At 41.0% G+C, this 22,179-nt stretch overlaps 1 protein-coding gene and 1 long non-coding RNA gene across 2 annotated transcripts; one reads left to right on the top strand and one right to left on the bottom strand.

The window, feature by feature from the left end:
• Positions 1-519: 519 nt before the first annotated feature.
• On the bottom strand, positions 520-20,157 carry fam163b (family with sequence similarity 163 member B). The gene is made up of 3 exons (XM_085476324.1): positions 19,883-20,157; positions 4,680-4,795; positions 520-1,588 (listed from the first exon to the last, which is right to left on the bottom strand). The coding sequence occupies exons 2-3, from the start codon at positions 4,770-4,772 to the stop codon at positions 1,148-1,150; spliced, it is 534 nt and encodes a 177-aa protein (XP_085332450.1). The 5' UTR covers positions 4,773-4,795; positions 19,883-20,157; the 3' UTR covers positions 520-1,147.
• LOC146697533 (uncharacterized) lies at positions 5,255-6,714 on the top strand. The gene is made up of 3 exons (XR_014923412.1): positions 5,255-5,458; positions 5,535-5,596; positions 6,223-6,714. It is a non-coding gene; the product is annotated as an uncharacterized LOC146697533 (long non-coding RNA).
• Positions 20,158-22,179: the final 2,022 nt, after the last annotated feature.

The following is a 22,179-nucleotide window of genomic DNA, read 5'->3' on the forward strand; positions in this document are numbered from 1 at the left end:
CATTCACCAAATTTGCCTCACTGGAATTTTTACCACCAAAATAAAATGAACTCTTAAGATCAACATTTTCGCACAGTGAAGGAGATCCAGCATACACTGCATGAAAAACAATAGAAGCCAGGATGAAACCAGTCCACAGGTGCACAAGGAGATACACTTGAATATGAGCCCAAATCAAAACTGGGTAGACTTTTTGATTTTTATGAAACTGCGCTGTTCTGATTACAGCTTGTAAAAGCATGTCTTTTGTTTCTGATTTTCAGTGCTCAATCTCAACTCTGTGTGACGCATATGTTTTTGTTAAAAATTACATTTTTTTTGAACACATGGCCTCTTATGGCATGAATCTATTTAATCGCTGCGTGAAAACTTTTCCGTGCGCTTGGTCTCAACACCCAATCACTCTTTCAAAGGAAGAGACCGTGTCTGTGCAGTTATGAGCTTTTACCTGAAGTTAAACTAAGTGTGTAAGAGTTGAAAAACAGCTTACATACAAATAAATACTCTCTGTTGAAAAGATTATTTCCTCAGTCATTGGATTTAACAGACCAATAGCTGGGGACTATTTTCAGTGACAGATTAATCTACATTTGGTGCTTCAGTGGTTTTTTGTGACAGCGGGACAGTGTGTGCGGGGCTAGGCCTATGTATGCTACAATGTTTGCATTCATGCTAATGAAAGAACAAGTCACCGAGGTCAACAGTGAGATATCTAACTATTTTAGGAACAACAGTGGAGCTCTGTGGGACAGAGAGAGCAGGCTTTGATACACTCACATAATACTTGCTGGTTTTGGTCTGACATTAGCTTTAATATCCACACAACCAGACTTATCTTACCTCCTCTGTTCGCACTGGTGTGGTGCATTTAAACAAATGAAATCTGTGTTGATTTTTGTCGATTCTTGTTTATCCTTTGACAGCAGATATGTTAAGTAGCTACTTACCTAGCTATTCAGCAAATAAAAGGAGCAGTTTATGAAATTAGTCCCTTCGTGTGTTTCGATGATGCATTTAGCATTGCAGAATTTCCATCATCGCTGCCCTGACGTTTGGTCTAAAAGCCATTTATCAGTTTAACACTGACAGCAAAGTGCTGAAATAATTGAATGTGTATCGAATCGTTTAAATCAGCGGTGCTGCTTTCCTAAACGTCGGTGCTGACGCTGTGGGTGACTACTTCCTTCATGGTGACCTGGCGGATGAGGTTCAGCTTCTGGTAGAAGCTGGCCAAGTCCATGGGCAACTCCATGTCCTGCTGCTGCACAGTCCTGTAGCTGATCCTGCGACCGCCATTGCACAGCCTCTCTGGGTGCTGCAAGTAGAAGGGTAGTGAGCAGCGGGCACAGGAAGGGCAGAAGGCATGCGAGCGATAGCACCTGCGTGGCGGCGGAGGTGAGTAGCTGACGGGGCCGTTGGCTTCAGTGAGGAAAGTGGGAGGGTACGTCTCGGGCTCGTCACTGTATTGCTCTGGCGTCGGAGGCGTAGGAGGAGCCGACAGAGCCAGGGGGCGAGACGGCGACATGGTGGCGAGCTCAGGTTCCTCCTCTTCCCCCTTCTCAGACTCCTCCCTCTTACAGCAGTAATACTGGACCAGGTGAGAGTCAAACATTTTAAAAGACAAACGGTTAACCAAAGGAGAAAATAACGAGCACTTTCAAAACAAATGTCTTGATGCATTCTCAATCATCCAGGTAAGTAAATCTCCAAAAGTTGATTCTGTTCATCTGGAGAAAACGCTACGTCCAGATGAACAGAATCAACTTTTGGAGAGTTTCAAATCATATGTTTCAACCAATCGGATCCGTGTTAACTATAAGTATAAGCAACAGTAAATATAGGGCATGAAAAACAAGCTGGTTTGTGTAACTTTGAAAGATAGCGAGCGAGTGTAGTGAGCTAGTTGGCATGTCTTTGTCTGAATCTTAACATTTTCATGAAAGCAATGAACCGTCTATCTATGACCACCTACTGGTAACATGGAAGAAATCAGGTGTAAACAGAATCACAAAGATGAAGAACAAACTGCCAGCTGAGGAGCTTTCAAAGCTAGGAAGTAGCTAGCATATACTTGGCGTCTCTGTGAGACCGTGTGCATGAAAGGCACTTGCAGACCATCACTTTCAAATGATATTTGGCAGGTGATCGAGCAGAACGGAGGTGGAAAAAGGATAAACTGCATGTATCATTTCAAATTCTAAAAGACTGCTGGCATCACTACCAGAACACTGTTAAAGAGGCAAAAAGGGAATATTTTGCAAATATTATTTCTTCCAACTCTCATAACCCACGTGTGTTATTTAGGACCATTGACACTGTTCTTAATACTCCTTTGAATGTCTGTTTGGAAGTTTTTTCCTGAGATTTGCAATGATTTTCTGAACTTTTTTATTGAAAAGGTTGTCACCACCAGGGCTCTTATCACAGCTCCTGACTCTGACCCTTCTGTCTCTGTCCCTTGCGCTGCTGTTTTCACTCAGTTTGAGCTTGTGACGCTCTCCACTTTAGAGGATGTGGTTCGCCATATTAAGCCCACAGGTTCCCCACGGGATCCTGTCCCTCCACAATTCTTTAAAGAAATTTTTTCCTAGTATACAACAGTATGTCCTTGACATTATTAACAGCAGTCTGTCTTCTGGTATGGTTCCTGCAAATTTCAAACATGCAGCAGTACAGCCACTGCTTAAGAAACCTGGCCTTGATCACACAGTTTTAGCAAACTATAGGCCTATTTCCAAGCTGCCTTTAGTCTCCAAGGTTTTAGAGAAAATTGTTTTTAGTCAACTGAAAGATTTTCTAGATGAAAATGGAATCTTTGAGGTTTTTCAATCAGGTTTTAAAACCCTTCACAGCACAGAATCTGCATTATTAAGAGTTTTTAATGACATCCTTCTGGCATGTGATTCTGGTAACCATGTTGTTCTTGTCTTGCTTGACCGAACTGCTGCCTCTGACACCGTAGACCACAATATTCTAATTTCTCGATTACATGATGTAGTGGGTATTGGTGGCACTGCACTTAATTGGTTTAGGTCTTATTTGTCAGATAGAACTTTCTCTGTCAGTCTTCTGCTCCTCTGTCATGTGGCGTCCCACAGGTCTCAATTTTAGGGCCACTGCTCTTTTCACTGTATCTATTGTCTCTGGGTTATATCCTTAGAAGGCATGGGATCTCATTTCATTGTTATGCTGATGACTGCCAAATTTATTTGCCACTAAAACACAAGGATGGCATCTCCATAAAACCTCTCTTGACATGTCTAGATGACATTAAAACTTGGTTGGCTCTAAACTTTTTAAATTTTAATGAAAAGAAAACAGAAGTGTTGGTGTTTGGACCCAGTGGTCCCTGTGAGTCCTCCACTGTTGTTTTAGGATCCCTGGAAGTCTATTTTAAATCTGTTGTTACTGACCTTGGTTTTAAGTTGGACAGTGATTTTAAATTGGACAACCAAATCAGAGCAGTGGTGAAGTCCAGTTTTTATCATTTAAGGCGACTGGCAAGAGTAAAATCTTTTCTTTCGAGGCAGCACCTTGAAACAGTGATCCGTGCTTTTATTTCTTCCCGCCTGGACTACTGTAACTCACTTTATGTGGGGGTCAGTCAGTCATTGCTCTCACATCTGCAGCTGGTTCAAAATGCAGCTGCACGACTCCTAACAGGAACTCGAAAAAGAGAGCATATAACCCCCGTGCTAGCCTCTCTGCACTGGCTGCCTGTGTCTTTTAGAGTTCATTTTAAAATTCTTATGTTTGTTTTTAAATGCCTTCACAGTCTTGCCCCGCCTTACCCCTCTGAGCTTCTTCATCCCCACATACCCTGTCGGTCTCTCAGGTCAGCTGACCAGCTGCTCCCAGAGGTACCGAGATCCAGGAGGAATCTCATAGGGGACAGGGCCTTCTCTATTGTGGCTCCAAAATTATGGAATAATTTGCACTGCATGTTAGATAGGCCCCTTCACTGTCCACTTTTAAATCACGTCTTAAAACCCACTTTTATTCTTTGGCTTTTAACCTCAGTGAGACTTAGTTTCTCTTTTAATTGAAGTAGTTATTTAATTAATGATTTCACTCTTCTTTTATCTGTGTTTTATTTATATCTCATGTAATTTTATTTTACAGTTCCAATGTACAGCACTTTGTGTCAGCTGTGGTTGTTTTAAAGTGCTTTATAAATAAAGTTGATGATGATGATGATTACAAAAAGCATCCATCACTCCTAAAACTACAGTTGCAATCTTACATGCTAACTGCTAGGACTCACTCAAGAAGAAAACATGTGGATGTGAGTTTCTGAAAGTCTCAGAAAAAGTCCCATCTGGTTTTAAAGGTCTTACAGTTGAGGATTATTTCAACATGGGTTATTTGTTATTAGTGTGTATGCTCTGTCTCGGCAGGTTGTGTTGCACTATTTGGATGTCAGCTGTAGATTTCTAAAAAGAAAAGCAAGATTGTTACACAAATCCAGTCTGGCCAAAAGTAAACACAGAAATGTTCCACTTGGACTACTTTGATAATTAGGAAAACTGTCTGGGGCAGCAAATTACTCCCAGCTTTTTGCACTGCACACATCATGTGTGAACATTTGTCAAGTTTCTTGTTTTCATGAATACGGTGCTGAGGTGCATTTTGCATTCTGTTAAACTTTAGATGTGTAATGAACAGTGAGACAATCATACCTGCAACCTACATAAACACAGCACAGCGACGATCGTCAGTAAGATGACTGTAGCCAAAATTCCTCCTGCAATGACCACTGTCCCGGCTGACATCCGAAATCCTCTCCATCAACACCCTGCAATCAAAGCAATGAGTCAGAGTTTATTTTTTGGTTCGAGTAGTTTAAAGGACTTCACACATGACTGAGAAACCAGTAACTATTCATCCGGACAGCCATTTTTGGCAGTTTATCTGGGTTTGGGGTGCAAACCCAGATCAGTGATTGAACCTGGTTAAATGGTCAAACACGGAAGCAACATATGTATGATTGGTTTAAAGGAAACTCAATCAAAATCCAGATTGAGAGAAGGTCTTAAGTTTAAAATTATTTTAAACTTTTCTCAGAAGAGAATGGAAAAGGGAGAAGGAGACCACCGAGGGAATATTAGCAGGGTTTTCCTGACTCACACTGGGATTTGGCTGGTGACTGACCTGCGTAAGGACAATTAGCCAGCATAAGAGTAATGAGTCTGCAATGAGTCTTTGTTATGTTATTTGATAGAAGTCTGTGGATTTTTTTCAATTCTCTGTGTAACCCATGTGAAATACAGGGCTGCAAAATCCCTTTTTGTAATCTAAGGCTATAGCCTGTTATTGTCACAAGGGGGCGCTGTGATGCAGTCTTGTGTTCTGATGACCTTGCGTCTAGTGCGCAGGAAGTATTACCTCTCTCTTCCTGTGAGATTTTCCCTCTGATGGCGGTCAAGTACGTGTCGGAGCGCATGGAAAAAGTATCTTGGTATGCAATACTGCAACCCGGTTAATGAGACCAGATTGTTTTACGTATAAATGCTAATAAGGTACTCTTTTATTAGGCCCCGAACTCTGACCACAAAGGGAATAACGTCTGTCAAGTTATTTGTGTCTGAAAATCCCGGTGAGTCACGTGCTTTCGTTAGCTACCTGTTAAGTTAGATAATGTATTTCACTAGCCGATTCAGCTCAGAAACCTTTGAACAAAAACCAATCGGGAGCTATGAGAATCTGGCGTGTTGTTTCACTTCTCCTGTTGTTCTTTACAGTGTGTTATAAGTGTTGAATGCTTTGAGCTAAACGATGCCGATGCTAGATGCGATGCTAGCTGCTAATAGCTGTTAGCCACCCCACCCCGCTGAAGCCATATTCCGATCGGGGAGGTATTCAAGTAGAAGCAATAGCTCTGTTTATATTAGAATGGTTATGTCTTAATAGATATGAGCATATTTCAAGTTTAATAGTATTTGCACTGAATTAAGTTACATTTGCTTGTAAGCCTTAAGGATGAATGTCGCTTTCATTGCTATGACTGTTTACATTACAGTTTAAGCTGCTGATGTTCTTTGTTGTGATGTAATTTTGATAAAATTGTTGATACTGGTACAAACAAGTTACTGTAACTCTTGTAACTTGGTAAGCTAAAGGGAATGCCATTTGTGATTAATACATTTGGAAAAGAAGTTAATGAGCTCATGTTAAGAACACAAAATGGGAAAAGAAATTGATTGTTCTGCACTGTTTGTGTAGATTGGTTTTTTTGAACTACTAGAAGAATTCTGGAGAACCACTGACGGCGAGAACAGCCCAAATGAGATCCTGGATGATCGTGAAATGGTGTGGCCAGCCATGCGATCGGATTGTGGGATTTGCCTGAGAAACTGATTCAAGCAACCCTGGATTACAGATAAGCCCTATGCACTACTTTTCCTACCCGGATAATAGGGTTTGCACACTGACAATTCCCCTACAGTACACCTGTTTGGGTTTTCAACGACTTTAAAGGACAATTCAGACTGGACAATTCAAACTTCACAACAGGAACACTTTAATCTGTTTCATTCATTCCAAAGAGCTCTGATACTGTTCAGTATAAATCTTCCATTTAAATGTCTTTATTTTGTTTTGTTTTACATGTATTCACCTTTAAAAATGCACTATTAGTGTGCAATTTGGGTTATTGTGTTGTATATGTGTATAAATGGTACTGAGGCAATAAAGGTCCCAGTTATTCACTTCCAAGCCAACTCCTTTTGTGAGTCTCCAAAACAAAACCTCCTCCTGAACCTAGAAAGATGTCTAGGGTCTCTATTTGAAGTGAGAGTGTACTGGTCCTGAGTAGAGGCGCTACACAAAACGTGGCGAGCCAGCCAGGAGGTTTAATTCCTTTTATTTTGGAAGTTGAGCAACTGGTGCTTTCGTGCCTTTTGGGTCAAATCATTACAATTGTCCATGATGTTCTGGGTTGGAGCAATAAGACAACATGGATGTAATCCAAAGTGAAGGTGTCAAAGTACCTAACTCTGTCCTAGTAGGAGGGTTAACAGGCGATGAGGTTGACAATGAGGTTATTGATTACTTAGGGCAGTTTGGTTCTATTGGAAGAGTAATCAAAGTAACTAGCACAGAGGCACAGTTTAAAAACACAGCCATTGTGGAGTTCCAATCAGGTGAACCAGTCCAGTTCCTTAAGGATAGCTTGCCTTGCAAAAGACAAAGCCGTAACCCAAGTGTTGTCCATCATATCCAGCTTCTGTCTGCGCTGTATGCTGCAGACAGGGGTTCATGTTTAACCCATTCTTACCTAACTGAACTGAAAGGGCTTGCTAAACTGAGTGGTGCAGATTTTGAGAAGGTTTTACTAGATGAGCTGGCCAGAATGAAGAAGTCCACTGAGAGTGATCCTGCAGTTGGACCAAATGTAACAGTGCCTAATCAGAATCTGCAGCTCACTAGTGACACAGACCAAGATGAACCAGCCATCATAGAGCATCAAAGTCCTCTTAAACTGGGCAGTGATTTAACCCACTTGCCTGAGCATGACTCTCACTCATCCTCTCCAAGTGTAGAAGTGACTCCCTCGCACAGAAAAACCACTATCTACTTACCACCTGAACAGCTCACTACACCTGAAGTACAGAGAGTAGTAGTTGAGCATGTCATTAAGAACAATGAAATGCCTTCTCAAGGTCATGCAAAGCTCAGGCCCTTCTCGGGGAAAACCCCTTGCTCTACTTTCGAAGCTGATTATGATACGTGGCGCAACAATGTTGAATTCCACCTCATAGATTGTACCATATCTGACAAACATATGGTAAGGAAAATAGTTGAGAGCCTTCTTCCACCAGCTGCTAACATTGTAAAGCACCTTGGTCCTAACGCTTCTCCCCATGACTATCTCAGCCTTCTTGACTCAGCATATGGTACTGTTGATGATGGGGATGAGCTTTTTGCCAAATTCCTGAGCACAAACCAGAACTCAGGTGAAAAGCCTTCTGCCTATTTACAGCGGTTGCAGATAACCCTGAGTAAAGTCATTAAAAGAGGTGGCATCACTACAAATGATTCAGATCGCCAACTGCTTAAACAGTTTTGTAGAGGTTGCTGGAACAACAGCTTGATCACAACCTTGCAGCTTGAGCAGAAGAAGGACAAGCCACCTTCATTTCCAGAGTTGCTCCTCATGCTACGTACTGAGGAGGACCGGCAAGCGGCAAAGTCCAGCCGAATGAAACAGCACTTAGGCATTTCTAAACCTAAGGCACATTTGAACTCCCTTGAAGTAGGAGAGTATGTCACTGATGATACAGACGTATCAGCTGTTAATGATAGGCTAGTGCCTTTTGATGCACATAAGTTAGAAAGGAAACTTGCAAAGCTACAAGCCCAAGTGGCTTCACTGAAAGCATCAGCTATTGACAGTTCAAGCCAGAACTCTGACAAGCCAAATAAGAAAACCAAACCTAAGTTCAAGATTCTTCCTAAAGAGAAATCTGACCCAAGTGAGACTAAGCCCACTAAGAAGCCACGCCCATGGTACTGCTTCAGGTGCGGCGAGGATGGTCATATTGCTCCCTCTTGCAGCAATGAACCAAACCCTGAACTAGTTGAAATGAAACGTAAGGAGTTCAACCAAAAACTACAAGTCTGGGAGGAACGGAATATGTCAGCTTTAAACTAAAATCAGTTTCTGGGGAGGGACTACCAGGAACTGAAAGTAATCATGAACGTCCCAAACCGGAACCTCAGAGCAAAGTATCTTCTCTCTCTCGTGCAGCACGACCCCAGATTAGGTTACCCAAGGGACTTGTAGGACAGAAATGTACAGCAAATGTTACCGTGTCGGGAGTCAATTGCAGTTGTCTCCTTGACACTGGGTCTCAAGTGACCACAGTGTCCGCTTCATTTTACAACACCAATCTTTCAGAACATCCCATTCAGCCTATCAGTGGCCTGGATGTTGAGGCTGCTAGTGGCCAAAATGTTCCTTACTTGGGATACATACCCATCAGCCTTAAGTTTCCAAAAAGCTTTATTGAAACTGAGCCTGAGGTTTCTAGCCTTGCTTTAGTAGTACCTGACTTACGCTCTAACTGTGACTTGCCTGTGCTGATTGGGACAAATGCACTTGATGTTCTGTACGACGAATATTGTCAAGGTAAAGATCCCAATGATTTGTCGTCGGTCTATGGCTACAGGCAGATCCTCCGTACACTCAAGGTCAGGAGAGAGATAAACCTAGCCGGAAACGATGGCTTTGTAACTCTTAAGGGCAAGGTGCAACACGTAGTACCAGCTCAAGGGAGGGTCCTCCTTGAAGGCTGTGTCAGATCCAGCAGTGCTGGTGAATGTGCCATTGTTGAACAGCCAACGACATCCACCTTACCAGGGGGAATTTTTGTGGAGTGCTGTCTTGTCACTTTGCCCAAGAAGCATCCTCATAGGTTACCTATATGGGTGAGAAATGAAACTGAGCATGACGTAACACTGCCTTCTAGATGTGTCATTGCAGAGCTCCATAGTCCTGCAAAGATATATGATGAATCACCCATTTCAACCAAAAATGATGACACTGTGAAATGTTGTAATGTTACTGCACAGCCAGTTGATGAACCTGCTCACCCAGATTTGACATTTGACTTTGGCAATTCTCCCCTCCCGCAGGAGTGGAAAGAGAGGGTTACCCAGCGTCTAAGTGCCTATGCTGATGTTTTTGCCCAGCATGATTTGGATCTTGGACATGTATCTAAAGTCAAACATCACATAAACTTAAAGGACGAAGCACCCTTTAAGCAAAAGTCCAGGCCAATTCACCCAAATGATTATGAAGCTGTGAGGAAGCACTTGCAAGCACTCCTTGATGCAGGAGTAATCCGTGAATCAGAGTCCCCTTATGCTTCACCGATTGTGGTGGTTAAAAAGAAGAATGGAGAGGTCCGTCTTTGTATTGATTATCGTAAGCTCAATGCGTTAACAATACGAGATGCGTACGCACTTCCAAACCTTGAAGAGGCTTTCTCAGCCCTTGCTGGATCCAAATGGTTTTCAGTAATGGATCTCAAGTCTGGTTATTACCAGATTGAGATGGAGGAATGTGATAAGCCCAAGACAGCTTTTGTGTGCCCCTTGGGATTTTACGAGTTTAACCGTATGCCCCAGGGGATCACCAACGCTCCCAGCACCTTCCAGCGCTTAATGGAACGGTGTATGGGCAGCCTCAATCTGAAAGAAGTTCTGGTGTTCATAGATGACATCATCGTGTTCTCCAGCACTTTGGAGGAACATGAAACCAGGCTTCTACGTGTCCTTCAGCAACTGAGAGAATATGGGTTGAAACTTTCTCCCAAAAAGTGCTCCTTCTTCCAAAGTTCTGTGCGATACCTAGGACACATCGTGTCTACCAAAGGTGTAGAGACCGATCCTGAGAAGGTCAGAGCTCTCAAAACCTGGCCAAGACCCCAGACGCTCAGTGACCTCAAGTCTTTCCTAGGCTTTGCAGGGTACTATCGACGGTTTGTGAAGGACTATTCAAAAATTGTCAAACCCCTGAATGATCTTACCAAAGGCTACCCACCATACAGGAAGGGCAGGAAGGTGACACCCGGTCCTAGCGGATACTTGAACCCTAAAGAGCCTCTTTCCAGCCGTTGGACACCTGCTTGTCAGGAAGCTTTTGAGGTAATCATAGAGAAACTGACATCAGCTCCAGTGCTTGGATATGCTAACCCAAAATTACCATACGTCCTCCATACTGATGCGAGCACCTCTGGGTTAGGGGCAGCCTTGTATCAAGAACAGGATGGTGAAGTGAGGGTTATTGCCTATGCAAGTAGAGGACTTTCACCCAGTGAAAAGCGGTATCCAGCTCATAAACTGGAATTTCTTGCATTAAAGTGGTCCATTGTAGAGAAGTTCCAAGATTATCTCTACGGGAACACATTCACGGTTTTAACGGACAACAACCCATTGACCTATGTTTTGAAGTCAGCCAAGCTTGATGCTGCCAGCTATCGCTGGTTGGCCGCTCTCTCCACCTTCGACTTTAATATTAAGTATCGTGCTGGTAAGAGCAATCAAGATGCAGATGGCCTCTCTAGGCGGCCACATGATACTGTGGATGATGACTATGCTTCTCTTGAAGAAAAAGAGCGAATGAAACAATTTGCTTCCCATCATCTCTCTTCATCTCCCAACAGACAAGATGTGACAGCTGACACATTCAGTGTCTTGTGCCACCGTCATCTCTTAGGTGAATCTGACAATAGCCTACCTTCTATCACTTTGGTAGAGTCCCTTGCTCTACATACCGATGCGGTGCCAGACGTCTACGCAGATGATGGAACATTAGGTTGTTCTGTCATACCTACCTATAGTGAGGTAGAACTCCAACAGCATCAGAGGTCTGACCCAATTATTGGGTATGTGGTCAACATGTTAGAAAATGGAGGTGAAGCAAATTCCAATCCTAACTCTGCATCCTTAGAGCTTAAACTAATGCTCAAAGAGTGGAAACGTTTGGAACTGAAAAATGGTCTCCTCTACAGAACCCGCAAATCAGGTGAAAATGTCACCTTTCAGCTTGTCGTCCCTGAGTCTTTAAGGTCCACCATTCTCACTTGCCTTCATGACGACATGGGGCATATGGGTTTGGAAAGAACCCTCGACTTGGTTAGGTCAAGATTTTATTGGCCTAAAATGGCAACTGATGTAGAGAGAAAGATTAAGTCTTGCGGACGTTGTGTTAGAAGAAAGACTCTTCCTGAAAGAGCAGCACCTCTTGTGAGTATCCAAACAACCCGTCCCATGGAACTGGTATGCATGGACTATTTATCCTTGGAGCCTGACAGTCACAACACCAAAGACATTCTGGTCATAACTGATCATTTCACCAAATACGCTGTTGCTATGCCAACAAAAGACCAAAAGGCTACAACAGTTGCGAAGTGTCTTTGGGAGCAGTTTCTGGTGCATTATGGTTTTCCTGAGCGCCTGCTTAGTGATCAGGGCAGGGATTTTGAGTCACAACTCATTAAAGAGCTCTGTGCCCTAGCTGGTATCACGAAGGTGCGCACCAGTCCTTATCATCCACGGGGAAACCCAGTTGAACGGTTCAACCGAACTCTTCTTGGCATGTTAGGAACTCTACGAGACAAAGAGAAAACTCATTGGCGCGATTATGTGAAACCACTAACTCACGCCTATAATTGCACCAAGAACGAGACCACTGGGTTTAGCCCATACGAGTTAATGTTTGGTCGCCAGCCGAGGCTTCCCGTGGATATTGCATTCTGCCTGCCAGTTAAAGATGGCTCTTCTACATCTCACTCTCAGTATGTGAGAGCTCTGAAGGCTCGCCTTCAAGAGAGCTATCAGATCGCTGCCAAAAACTCTCATAAGGTTGCTGAACGGAATAAACGCCGTTTTGACAAAACTGTCAGGGAGTCAACTTTGGAGAAAGGTGATCAAGTGCTAGTGCGGAACCTGCGACTTCGGAATAAACACAAACTTGCAGATAAGTGGGAGTCAACCATGTACAGAGTGGTGGAAAAGATGGTAGACCTACCTGTGTATGTTGTACAGCCTATGAATGGAGATGGTCCTATTCGAACTCTTCACAGGGATCTCTTACTCCCTTGTGGTGACTTATCTGAAGCTGAGGAAGTTGACCAGGTCAAGCCAAAGAGTTGCAGGCCAAGAACGAGGCGCAGTCAGCCTCTGTTACTGGAGGAGCAATCAGAATCTGAAGACGACTCACCTGTCTATCCTAGGCAGTCTTCTGTCATTCCTGGAAAGTTGGTTCAGGTGTGTGAAATCCCGAAGAGACGACAGCAAACAGGAAAAACAGTACCGGAGGGTAGTTGTATACCAGCTATGCCAGCAGACTGTGTAAACCCTCAGCCTCAGGATGGGCCTTGCAGAGGCAGCTCCCCTTTGCTGCCTGCAGAGCCTGTAGGGGTACCTCCTGAAGTAGCTGAAGGAGAGGAGCCAGATGTTGTGGCTGAGCAACACCCTACTGAAGACGATGTAACTTTACCAACTATGACTAATCAAAAATCAGCTGTGGCCGAAGACAGCATTGATGTACCGTCCATTGATGTAGAGGCTCCTATAGCTATGGAAACCATTGATCTGAACCCACAAACCCCTGAGGTAGTTCTGGAGCATAAGGAAACTGTTGACAGTGGAGAAAAAAATGACCATGTTCGTAAGTCAGAAAGGACACGTCGACCACCAAGGCGCTTCCATTATCCTGAGTTGGGAAATCCCTTAATTTCCTTTGCGCAGAGCCTCATAGAGAGCTTTAACCAAGCACTTTATACAATAGGTGACTATGAGAGTTCATCTGTAGACCACAGCGTGACGCATGAAGGGGCTCATGCTGGGTCAAAGGGGGAGGGTGTAACCCATGTGAAATACAGGGCTGCAAAATCCCTTTTTGTAATCTAAGGCTATAGCCTGTTATTGTCACAAGGGGGCGCTGTGATGCAGTCTTGTGTTCTGATGACCTTGCGTCTAGTGCGCAGGAAGTATTACCTCTCTCTTCCTGTGAGATTTTCCCTCTGATGGCGGTCAAGTACGTGTCGGAGCGCATGGAAAAAGTATCTTGGTATGCAATACTGCAACCCGGTTAATGAGACCAGATTGTTTTACGTATAAATGCTAATAAGGTACTCTTTTATTAGGCCCCGAACTCTGACCACAAAGGGAATAACGTCTGTCAAGTTATTTGTGTCTGAAAATCCCGGTGAGTCACGTGCTTTCGTTAGCTACCTGTTAAGTTAGATAATGTATTTCACTAGCCGATTCAGCTCAGAAACCTTTGAACAAAAACCAATCGGGAGCTATGAGAATCTGGCGTGTTGTTTCACTTCTCCTGTTGTTCTTTACAGTGTGTTATAAGTGTTGAATGCTTTGAGCTAAACGATGCCGATGCTAGATGCGATGCTAGCTGCTAATAGCTGTTAGCCACCCCACCCCGCTGAAGCCATATTCCGATCGGGGAGGTATTCAAGTAGAAGCAATAGCTCTGTTTATATTAGAATGGTTATGTCTTAATAGATATGAGCATATTTCAAGTTTAATAGTATTTGCACTGAATTAAGTTACATTTGCTTGTAAGCCTTAAGGATGAATGTCGCTTTCATTGCTATGACTGTTTACATTACAGTTTAAGCTGCTGATGTTCTTTGTTGTGATGTAATTTTGATAAAATTGTTGATACTGGTACAAACAAGTTACTGTAACTCTTGTAACTTGGTAAGCTAAAGGGAATGCCATTTGTGATTAATACATTTGGAAAAGAAGTTAATGAGCTCATGTTAAGAACACAAAATGGGAAAAGAAATTGATTGTTCTGCACTGTTTGTGTAGATTGGTTTTTTTGAACTACTAGAAGAATTCTGGAGAACCACTGACGGCGAGAACAGCCCAAATGAGATCCTGGATGATCGTGAAATGGTGTGGCCAGCCATGCGATCGGATTGTGGGATTTGCCTGAGAAACTGATTCAAGCAACCCTGGATTACAGATAAGCCCTATGCACTACTTTTCCTACCCGGATAATAGGGTTTGCACACTGACAATTCCCCTACAGTACACCTGTTTGGGTTTTCAACGACTTTAAAGGACAATTCAGACTGGACAATTCAAACTTCACAACAGGAACACTTTAATCTGTTTCATTCATTCCAAAGAGCTCTGATACTGTTCAGTATAAATCTTCCATTTAAATGTCTTTATTTTGTTTTGTTTTACATGTATTCACCTTTAAAAATGCACTATTAGTGTGCAATTTGGGTTATTGTGTTGTATATGTGTATAAATGGTACTGAGGCAATAAAGGTCCCAGTTATTCACTTCCAAGCCAACTCCTTTTGTGAGTCTCCAAAACAAAACCTCCTCCTGAACCTAGAAAGATGTCTAGGGTCTCTATTTGAAGTGAGAGTGTACTGGTCCTGAGTAGAGGCGCTACATCTGTAAACAGGAATGTTTGTTATGGTTGAGTAACTGAAACCCTCATTAAAATAACTCATTTAAAAACCTAAACTTATTACAACGCTGGCAGTTTCCCTTTGGCTTTGCCCAAAAGCTCTTTTGGGAGAAAGTGAGGGTTTCTATGCAGGAAACGCTTATTAGAGAAGAGATTGGGTTGGAAATGGAGCAAGAGAAGGAAGAAGAGAGAGAGGGACAGGTCAGCCAGGAGGTGCAAAAGAACAGATGGAAAGAAGATAATGAGAGGAGGGGAAAGAAGCAGGGTGAAGGATACACAAAGATGAAGAAGGTAATGAGGAAAATCATGTTATGGGGGAGAGAGCATAGTGACGGGGAAGGAAAATTAAAAGAGATGATGATGATATATAAGGAAAACGGGATGCAGATGGTGGGTGGGGAGGCTGTAGGAAAGATAATGATGTTGCTGTTACATTTTTACAACTATACTTTATGGCTCTGCCGTGAAGCTCTAAAATGTTTGAACTCTTGCCAGCAGCCATTACAGAAAATACTGCTTATTGATTCTAATACTTCATTTTTGTCAGTAATCTAATTGGTCAGAAAATGTAGTCACAGTAAGCCAAGTGCAAAGCCAGCCAACAATCGAGAGGTCCAAGGAAGAAAATGCATTTCCCACTTGATCCAGACTTTAAGGAGAGCTCAGTTTAACATGGCAAACCATAATCAAGCATCCTCGAGACATTTTAATCTGGATTTTCCACTGAAACAGCTCTTCTCAGAGTTTTCACATTGGCATTGAAATCACGTAAGAGATATTGTCAAGTTGAGTTCCACTGTGTCACACTCTGAAGTGGACATTTAGTCATACCTTTCATCGTGTCTGGATTAATAAAAAACAATAATCAGGAGGTGTACAAATGTATACGTTTCTAATAGAAATTTCTCCAAAAGTTGATTCTGTTCATCTGGACGTAGCGTTTTGTGGGAATGAGAATGAGAATTTGCATAATTATGATGAAGGAACTGACCTCCCAGCCCATTGTTCCTTCAGTGGGCTGGTTTCAGTCATCATGCACATCTACTGTTTATAAGATTGGGGAAACCTGCAGTCAGCTGAGACTGAAGAAGTGACTTGGATGAGTGACGAAACATTTCTCCCACAAAACGCTACGTCCAGATGAACAGAATCAACTTTTGTAGATTTACTTTCCTGGATGATTGAGAATGCATCAAAACTAAAAGAAATTGTATAATTTCTTTCTGTTCAGGTCAACTGGGCTTCTCAGACACGTTGTGAAGGTTAAAAAAAATCTAAACAAGCCTCACTTGTCAGTATTTTACAGGCTAACTGTCCATTAAACATTTGGCGCCTGTTACTTGAAGGCATTCAGCTAAATGCACTTAAAACAACCTGAGAATTAAACAATAAAGCATCCATTGGCGCACAAACATGCACTAAACTGTTTTCAGATTAGAAATTGGAAAAAGGTTACACCTAATCTAGTTTGTCTCCTTCAAACGATATAAGAGAAAAACAGAAACATTACATCATTACATTGTATCATTTGCTTTTCATTCATATTTAATATATGTATGGTCCCAAAGCAGAATTACATGTGTATTAGTGAACTGAAAGAAAAATTAAAACACTATTGAGACACTAGCAAATGTTCGTCAACCATTTAATGCGTCAGCAGAAGGAAATCTGACAAGTTCCCCTTGCAGGCAATTGAATGACTGCAGTCAGTCAGTCCAATGTTGCATCATGACTTTGAGTTTTCTTGATGATTTACAAAATAAATCATGACAGACACTAAAATGCCAGCAGGCAGATGCAGACAGTAACATGAAAGGAGATGTAACTAACATAAAGCTAAAATCTTAATACAATACAAATTCCCTGAAACTGTCCAAAGCTTCATCAGGGAGAAAAAACTTCCTCATTGGTGGAACCAGAATATGAGTTTTTAATCATCGTCCATTGCTCAGCAGTTTTTTGTTTTTTGCAGCAAGTACTTTGAGTACTCAACAAAGTGGAAATTATGCTAGTCTAGTACTGGAATGTTTACCATAAGTGTTAGGCGACAGATTAATAAAGTGCTAGACTTTAACACATCAAAACTGGTGAACATGCTGTTTGTGCCTCACAAAAAGCCTTATAATTGTCAGGCAATTGGATTAAAAGTACAATTATTTTTTTACCACAGGTAAAAGCTAGCATACAGCTTGCATACGCAGGAGTCTCGAACTCCAGTCCTCAGGGGCCAGTGTCCTGAGAGTGTTGCAACACACCTGAATACAATTAGTAGGTCATTAGCAAGACTCTATAGAACATGACTGCATGAAGAAGTGCCAACCCCTAACCCTACTCAAGTAAATTTCAGTAAATGTAAGTGTTTGGGAAAATGTACTTCTAAAAGTACTTTTAGTGCACCATGTTTGTCATTTTCTTTGGGTGTCTACAGGGATTGTGCCATATTTAAAGCCAACCTGATGCAGGTTTTCGAAGAACCACAGGTTTTCACTTCATCATCAGAGAGTGGAGGTAATCCACCTAGAAGCTACCAGATGTCATAAATGTTCTGTGGATCTGTAAGATTGCATGATACTGGACAAACAGGAGAAACATACAAATACAAAGGTACTTTCTAGAATTAAAAATAAATAAATGCAAGGTTGAGTCCAAACTTAGGTTTAGAAAACTAGGATGTGACAAGTCTGCTTTATGGATCCTTTTAGAGCACTTTTTGGTATGAAAATAATTTAAGGAGCTAAAAGTTGAGCAGTTCCCAGTAAATAATAAATATTATTATATACTGAATATAGAATAATATAATATTCATTATGTTTGACCTACTTACATGGTAAATGGCCTGTATTTGTATAGCGCTTTTCTAGTCCCTAAGGACCCCAAAGCGCTTTACACAACCTGTCATCCACCCATTCACACACACATTCACTACATGTACGTTTCTTCTGATAAAGGCCTGTCACAGCCATTTAAACCAAAATTAAAAACCCTATGGATCATAATTTATAGCAACCAAATACTAATACATGAATTAAACTCTCTCTGTTACTTACACATCACAGAAAAGCACTACCATAGGTCTACTTGACCACACTTTCATGCTACACGCATTTTGTCACCGTAATCCATCTGCACTCTCAGCATCATTTTCATATGATCTGTAATCTGTAAAGGCTCCAGGCTGAAGATGACAGTATGTCAGCGTGCTGTGATACAATCAAAGTCGGACACATTTGAACTTGAAGCCACTCAGAAATTTTATACAACACACTCTGAGCTGATGAGCTCCCTCATCAGCAGGCTGAGGATCAACTCATCACTGGCTATTGCGTTGGGTTTCCATAGTGACGGTACCCTGTCACCCCTGAGGGCTGGAGAGTCATTTACACCCACACAGCCAGTCAGCATTATACACAAATGACCAAACACAACACACACTCAAAGGTCAACAGCCATCAGTCCACCCTTCAGTGCTTGCTGAGTGCTTCACTCCAACTAAGCACATCATATCTTCTTCATTAGACTTAAAAATGAAAATAAATCTGATATATTAACCCAGCTTTCATAAATATTTATTGCCAGGAAATGGGCTGCAGAAGTGAAATTTTCTTAAAACCAGAAAAATATAAATATTTCAACCTATTTTTGTGCACATGTTCTAGAAAAGCACAATAACATCCTAAAACCTTTTTCCTGCACTTCTTAATTTTAGAAAATTCTTTACACGAGTTTATTTGTAATGGAAAGGCTGATGTTTTATCACCAAACTGCATTTCTCTTCATTGGTGATGGAGATTCACATTGTGAAGCAGATAAAGGAAAAACAGAAAGTTTCACTCGTATGTCAAAACAGATTCTTTTAGATGTTTCTTACTGTCGACAGAACCAATTAAAAAACAAAAAGCAAAAGTTAAATTTACAATAATAACAATTATTGTCAGTTTATCCAACATCTGTGGCTTCTTCGACAGAGCCGTAATTTGTTGAGTAACTGGCTTGTGTTAAAGAGAGCAGGAAGGTGGAAAAGGTGCTGAAAAATGCACTAATGCAGTGCTAGTTATGTTATAAAGAGACCGTTCTATTAAACCTGGTTTTCTCCTTCAACCCTTTCAGTTAGTTTCCACTCAAATTCTATCACAGTGTGTGATTCAAATGCACAAACATCATATAGAGTCTGAGCCAGAAAATTATGAAAATATACCCATTTTTTAAACCATTTGATTAGATTACATTCAGACGATTAAAACTTTTGTTAAACAACCAAGGAAATGTTTAGAGCTTCTTATTTGAAAAAAAAGAAGAAGTAAATTTGTAGTTAAATGTATGATTTCAACTAGGAAAACAGAGGCAAAATGAATGAATCTGATTTCTCATCTTTTCATAAAAAAAAACTGAGTAGGATCATGAATCTAACATGTTTTTATAAAACATAAGTAATGACTGACTTTCTGTTCCTACAATGTGGAGATAATCCAGTAAATACAGTGAAGTTAATGATCCAATTATTACCCAGCATTAGAATAATTATTGTAGGGTCTACCTTACCATACAAAGCGCCTTTATGGGAATGCTGTTGTGATTTGGTGCTCTATAAATAATACTGAATTGAATTGAATTATTTTGCGTACAAGCTGCGGTTCAACGCACATCAGGTTCTCTTCATTAAACACTCTTTCATTCCGTCCGTTCATCATCTGAGCTGCGTTTGCAGATTCTTATGTTCTAAATAAAAATACAAAGTTATCCACAAATTTGGAGGAAAAAAAATAACTAAGACCCTACAATTGATTTAAAATGACTTTTTCATGCCCCCACAGTGGGAAGCGTTTTTGGAGACCTGATAAGAGGAAGAAAATGCGTGGCTAGATGGTGTTTGATTTATTAACGCGCGTAACAGGCGATGTGTGCATTAAGTGGTAATCTTACCCATCACATTAGTATTTGGATGGTCTCATGGCGTTAACCACGGCACCTTCGCTTCAGAATGTCCCGTTTTGTGACCAGAGGTGACGGGAAAGTAAAGTCGCGTTTAAGCTGGATGTTACCCAATCTGTAAATCTGTGAGTTTATCTTTATTCACATCCGCGCGCTGGTGTGTCCCATGACAACCATTAGTAGAAATCTGTGTTTCAGTTAGAGAGAGACGAATCTTCAAATATTTTCTGTAATTTCACAGCCTGTGTTTCACTCCAGGTTTGAGATGCATATGCGTAAAAACGCAATTCTGAAAAACAATACAGCTCTTTTTCATCGAGGAGCTGTCTTCTCACACTTTCTTCTTTTACTTTTTCATGACTGGCTGTGTTGCAAGTTGGAGGTACAAAAGCGCTCATGAACTCAAAAATCCCGAAATCTGACTGGAAATATTCCCAGTGCGAGTTTCAGGTCCCCAGATTTTCTCTTGGCTTTGGTCCCAACAAAATCTTCAAAAAGCGGCTGATCTCAAGGACGAGAGAGGAGGAGAAAGGGTCGTGTCCGCTTCTAAGTAACTGCAGGTGTATGCTGTGCACACTGGATCCGGTCTCATCCTGTCTGTGTAGCAGCACATATTTCCGATGCTGACCCGAGAGAGGACGCGACGTGCGTCACAGCAGCGCGCTGCAGAAACAGGTAAAATCCAGGTAGATTCAGGGGGGAAATAGAAAGAATTGTAATAATCTACTTTCCCTCTTCTTAGAATACGTTGAACATTTTCCAGTATATGAAAATATTCGACACCAAATTACCTTTGTAAAAAGATTTGTTCTAAACTCACTAATTTTCGTAACATATATAAAACTGTGTGAAATACACAAATATATATACATATAATTATATATAATTATATATAATTATATATAATTATATATAATTATAGGATACTGAGCATGTTTTTTCAGTTTTAAAGCCAGCAGCTTAAAGCTTAAAAGTCACCAGTAATCTTTGGTCAAAACATGTGAACAGATCTGAACTGTGAAGGTGTTTTACCCTAAATTATGTTAATATTTTGTGTTAGTTAACAGCATAGACTCTCCGTTTTATCACCCACTGGTCTCTTGACTTTTCTGGACTTGGAAGCCATATTTAAATTGGGTGGAAAGCTAATTAATTAGCTAACATAGGCTTTGCTAGCAGACTGCATCTGTGCAGCTGAAGCTGAAGTGAAGTCTAACAGATGTTTACAGCTGCCTTAGTCAGATTCCATCTGTCACTTAAAGCAATCAGGCCCCTACTAAAGCTAAACTTTAGCTCTTAATACAAATTTCTTTGTTAAATGTAGAAAAAAGTGTACAGTTGTTAATAAGGGATAACTTGGCTATGAGACAACTAAAAACAAAAAGAAGAGTGTCAGTTTTGTTTCTTATGGCAACAAAGAGTACTGATTTTGATCCAAACATCATCCATTGTCTGATGAAATAACTGCATTTTTTATGCCTAGACTGTAACAAAAAATCTTTAACAGCTTAAATTGAATTAATTTATGTCTGTATCAAATCTAATTCCCTTAGTTTGCTCTTCATATTCGCTCTTCAAGGGACAAAGCACCAACATTAGAGCTGAACTTGTTCGTCTTATGTGATCTTGTGTCCAAGGAATATTTATGGAGCTACAATTTCACAAAAACTGACAGATGTTTAGTTTATGTTGCAGAAAATGTTTGTTTTCTAATCTGAAAGTGATTTTAATGTCCATAAGACTTTCACACCTTTTTTGTGTTTAAACAGGCAACATAATTATAAAATGTGACTTACCATAGAGAAAAATTAAAATTTGTTGACTGAAGAGTTTTTTGTTTTTATTTTTAAAATGACCCAACAGGATTAAAATTCCTCCAAAATAGATATAGATAAACAATTCCATACTTTCTGACTTTTCTAAAGATATATCAAAAAGATATTTGTATTCAGTCAGCAAGGAAGCAACAAAGCTCAGATTTGGAATATGTCTTTGTTCCAAATAAATATAAGTTTTTGTTTCTTCTGGGTTACTCTTTGTTCGCAGTCTGCCACGGTCTTTTTTTTCCCATCCTACACTTGGAGCGGCACCAAGAAGAGACAAGTTTAAGGGCTTTATAGAGAGAAAAGATTTTATTGCGTGAATTATTTAGAGGATAAAGCAGGCTGAGATTCCACTGTATTGTACAGACACGAGCGTGTAATATTAATGGAGTTGAGATGTTAGAGGTTATTTTTCATCTTTTCTCCTGCTCCTGCGGTCTTGCAGTGCTTCTTTCTTTCAGCATG

The sequence above is a fragment of the Copadichromis virginalis genome, linkage group LG12, assembly GCF_057382275.1.
Source record: "Copadichromis virginalis isolate Kocher_CV1m ecotype Utaka linkage group LG12, C_Virginalis_male_GT1.1, whole genome shotgun sequence".
NCBI lineage: Eukaryota > Metazoa > Chordata > Actinopteri > Cichliformes > Cichlidae > Copadichromis > Copadichromis virginalis.

Bases quoted from the DNA above. Each gene is read 5' to 3' on its own strand.
- fam163b (XM_085476324.1), bottom strand. From the start codon at position 4,772: ATGTCAGCCGGGACAGTGGTCATTGCAGGAGGAATTTTGGCTACAGTC. The intron at 1,589-4,679 runs GTATGATTGTCT...CACCTGGTCCAG, and splicing joins TGTGTTTATGTAGGTTGCAG to TATTACTGCTGTAAGAGGGA.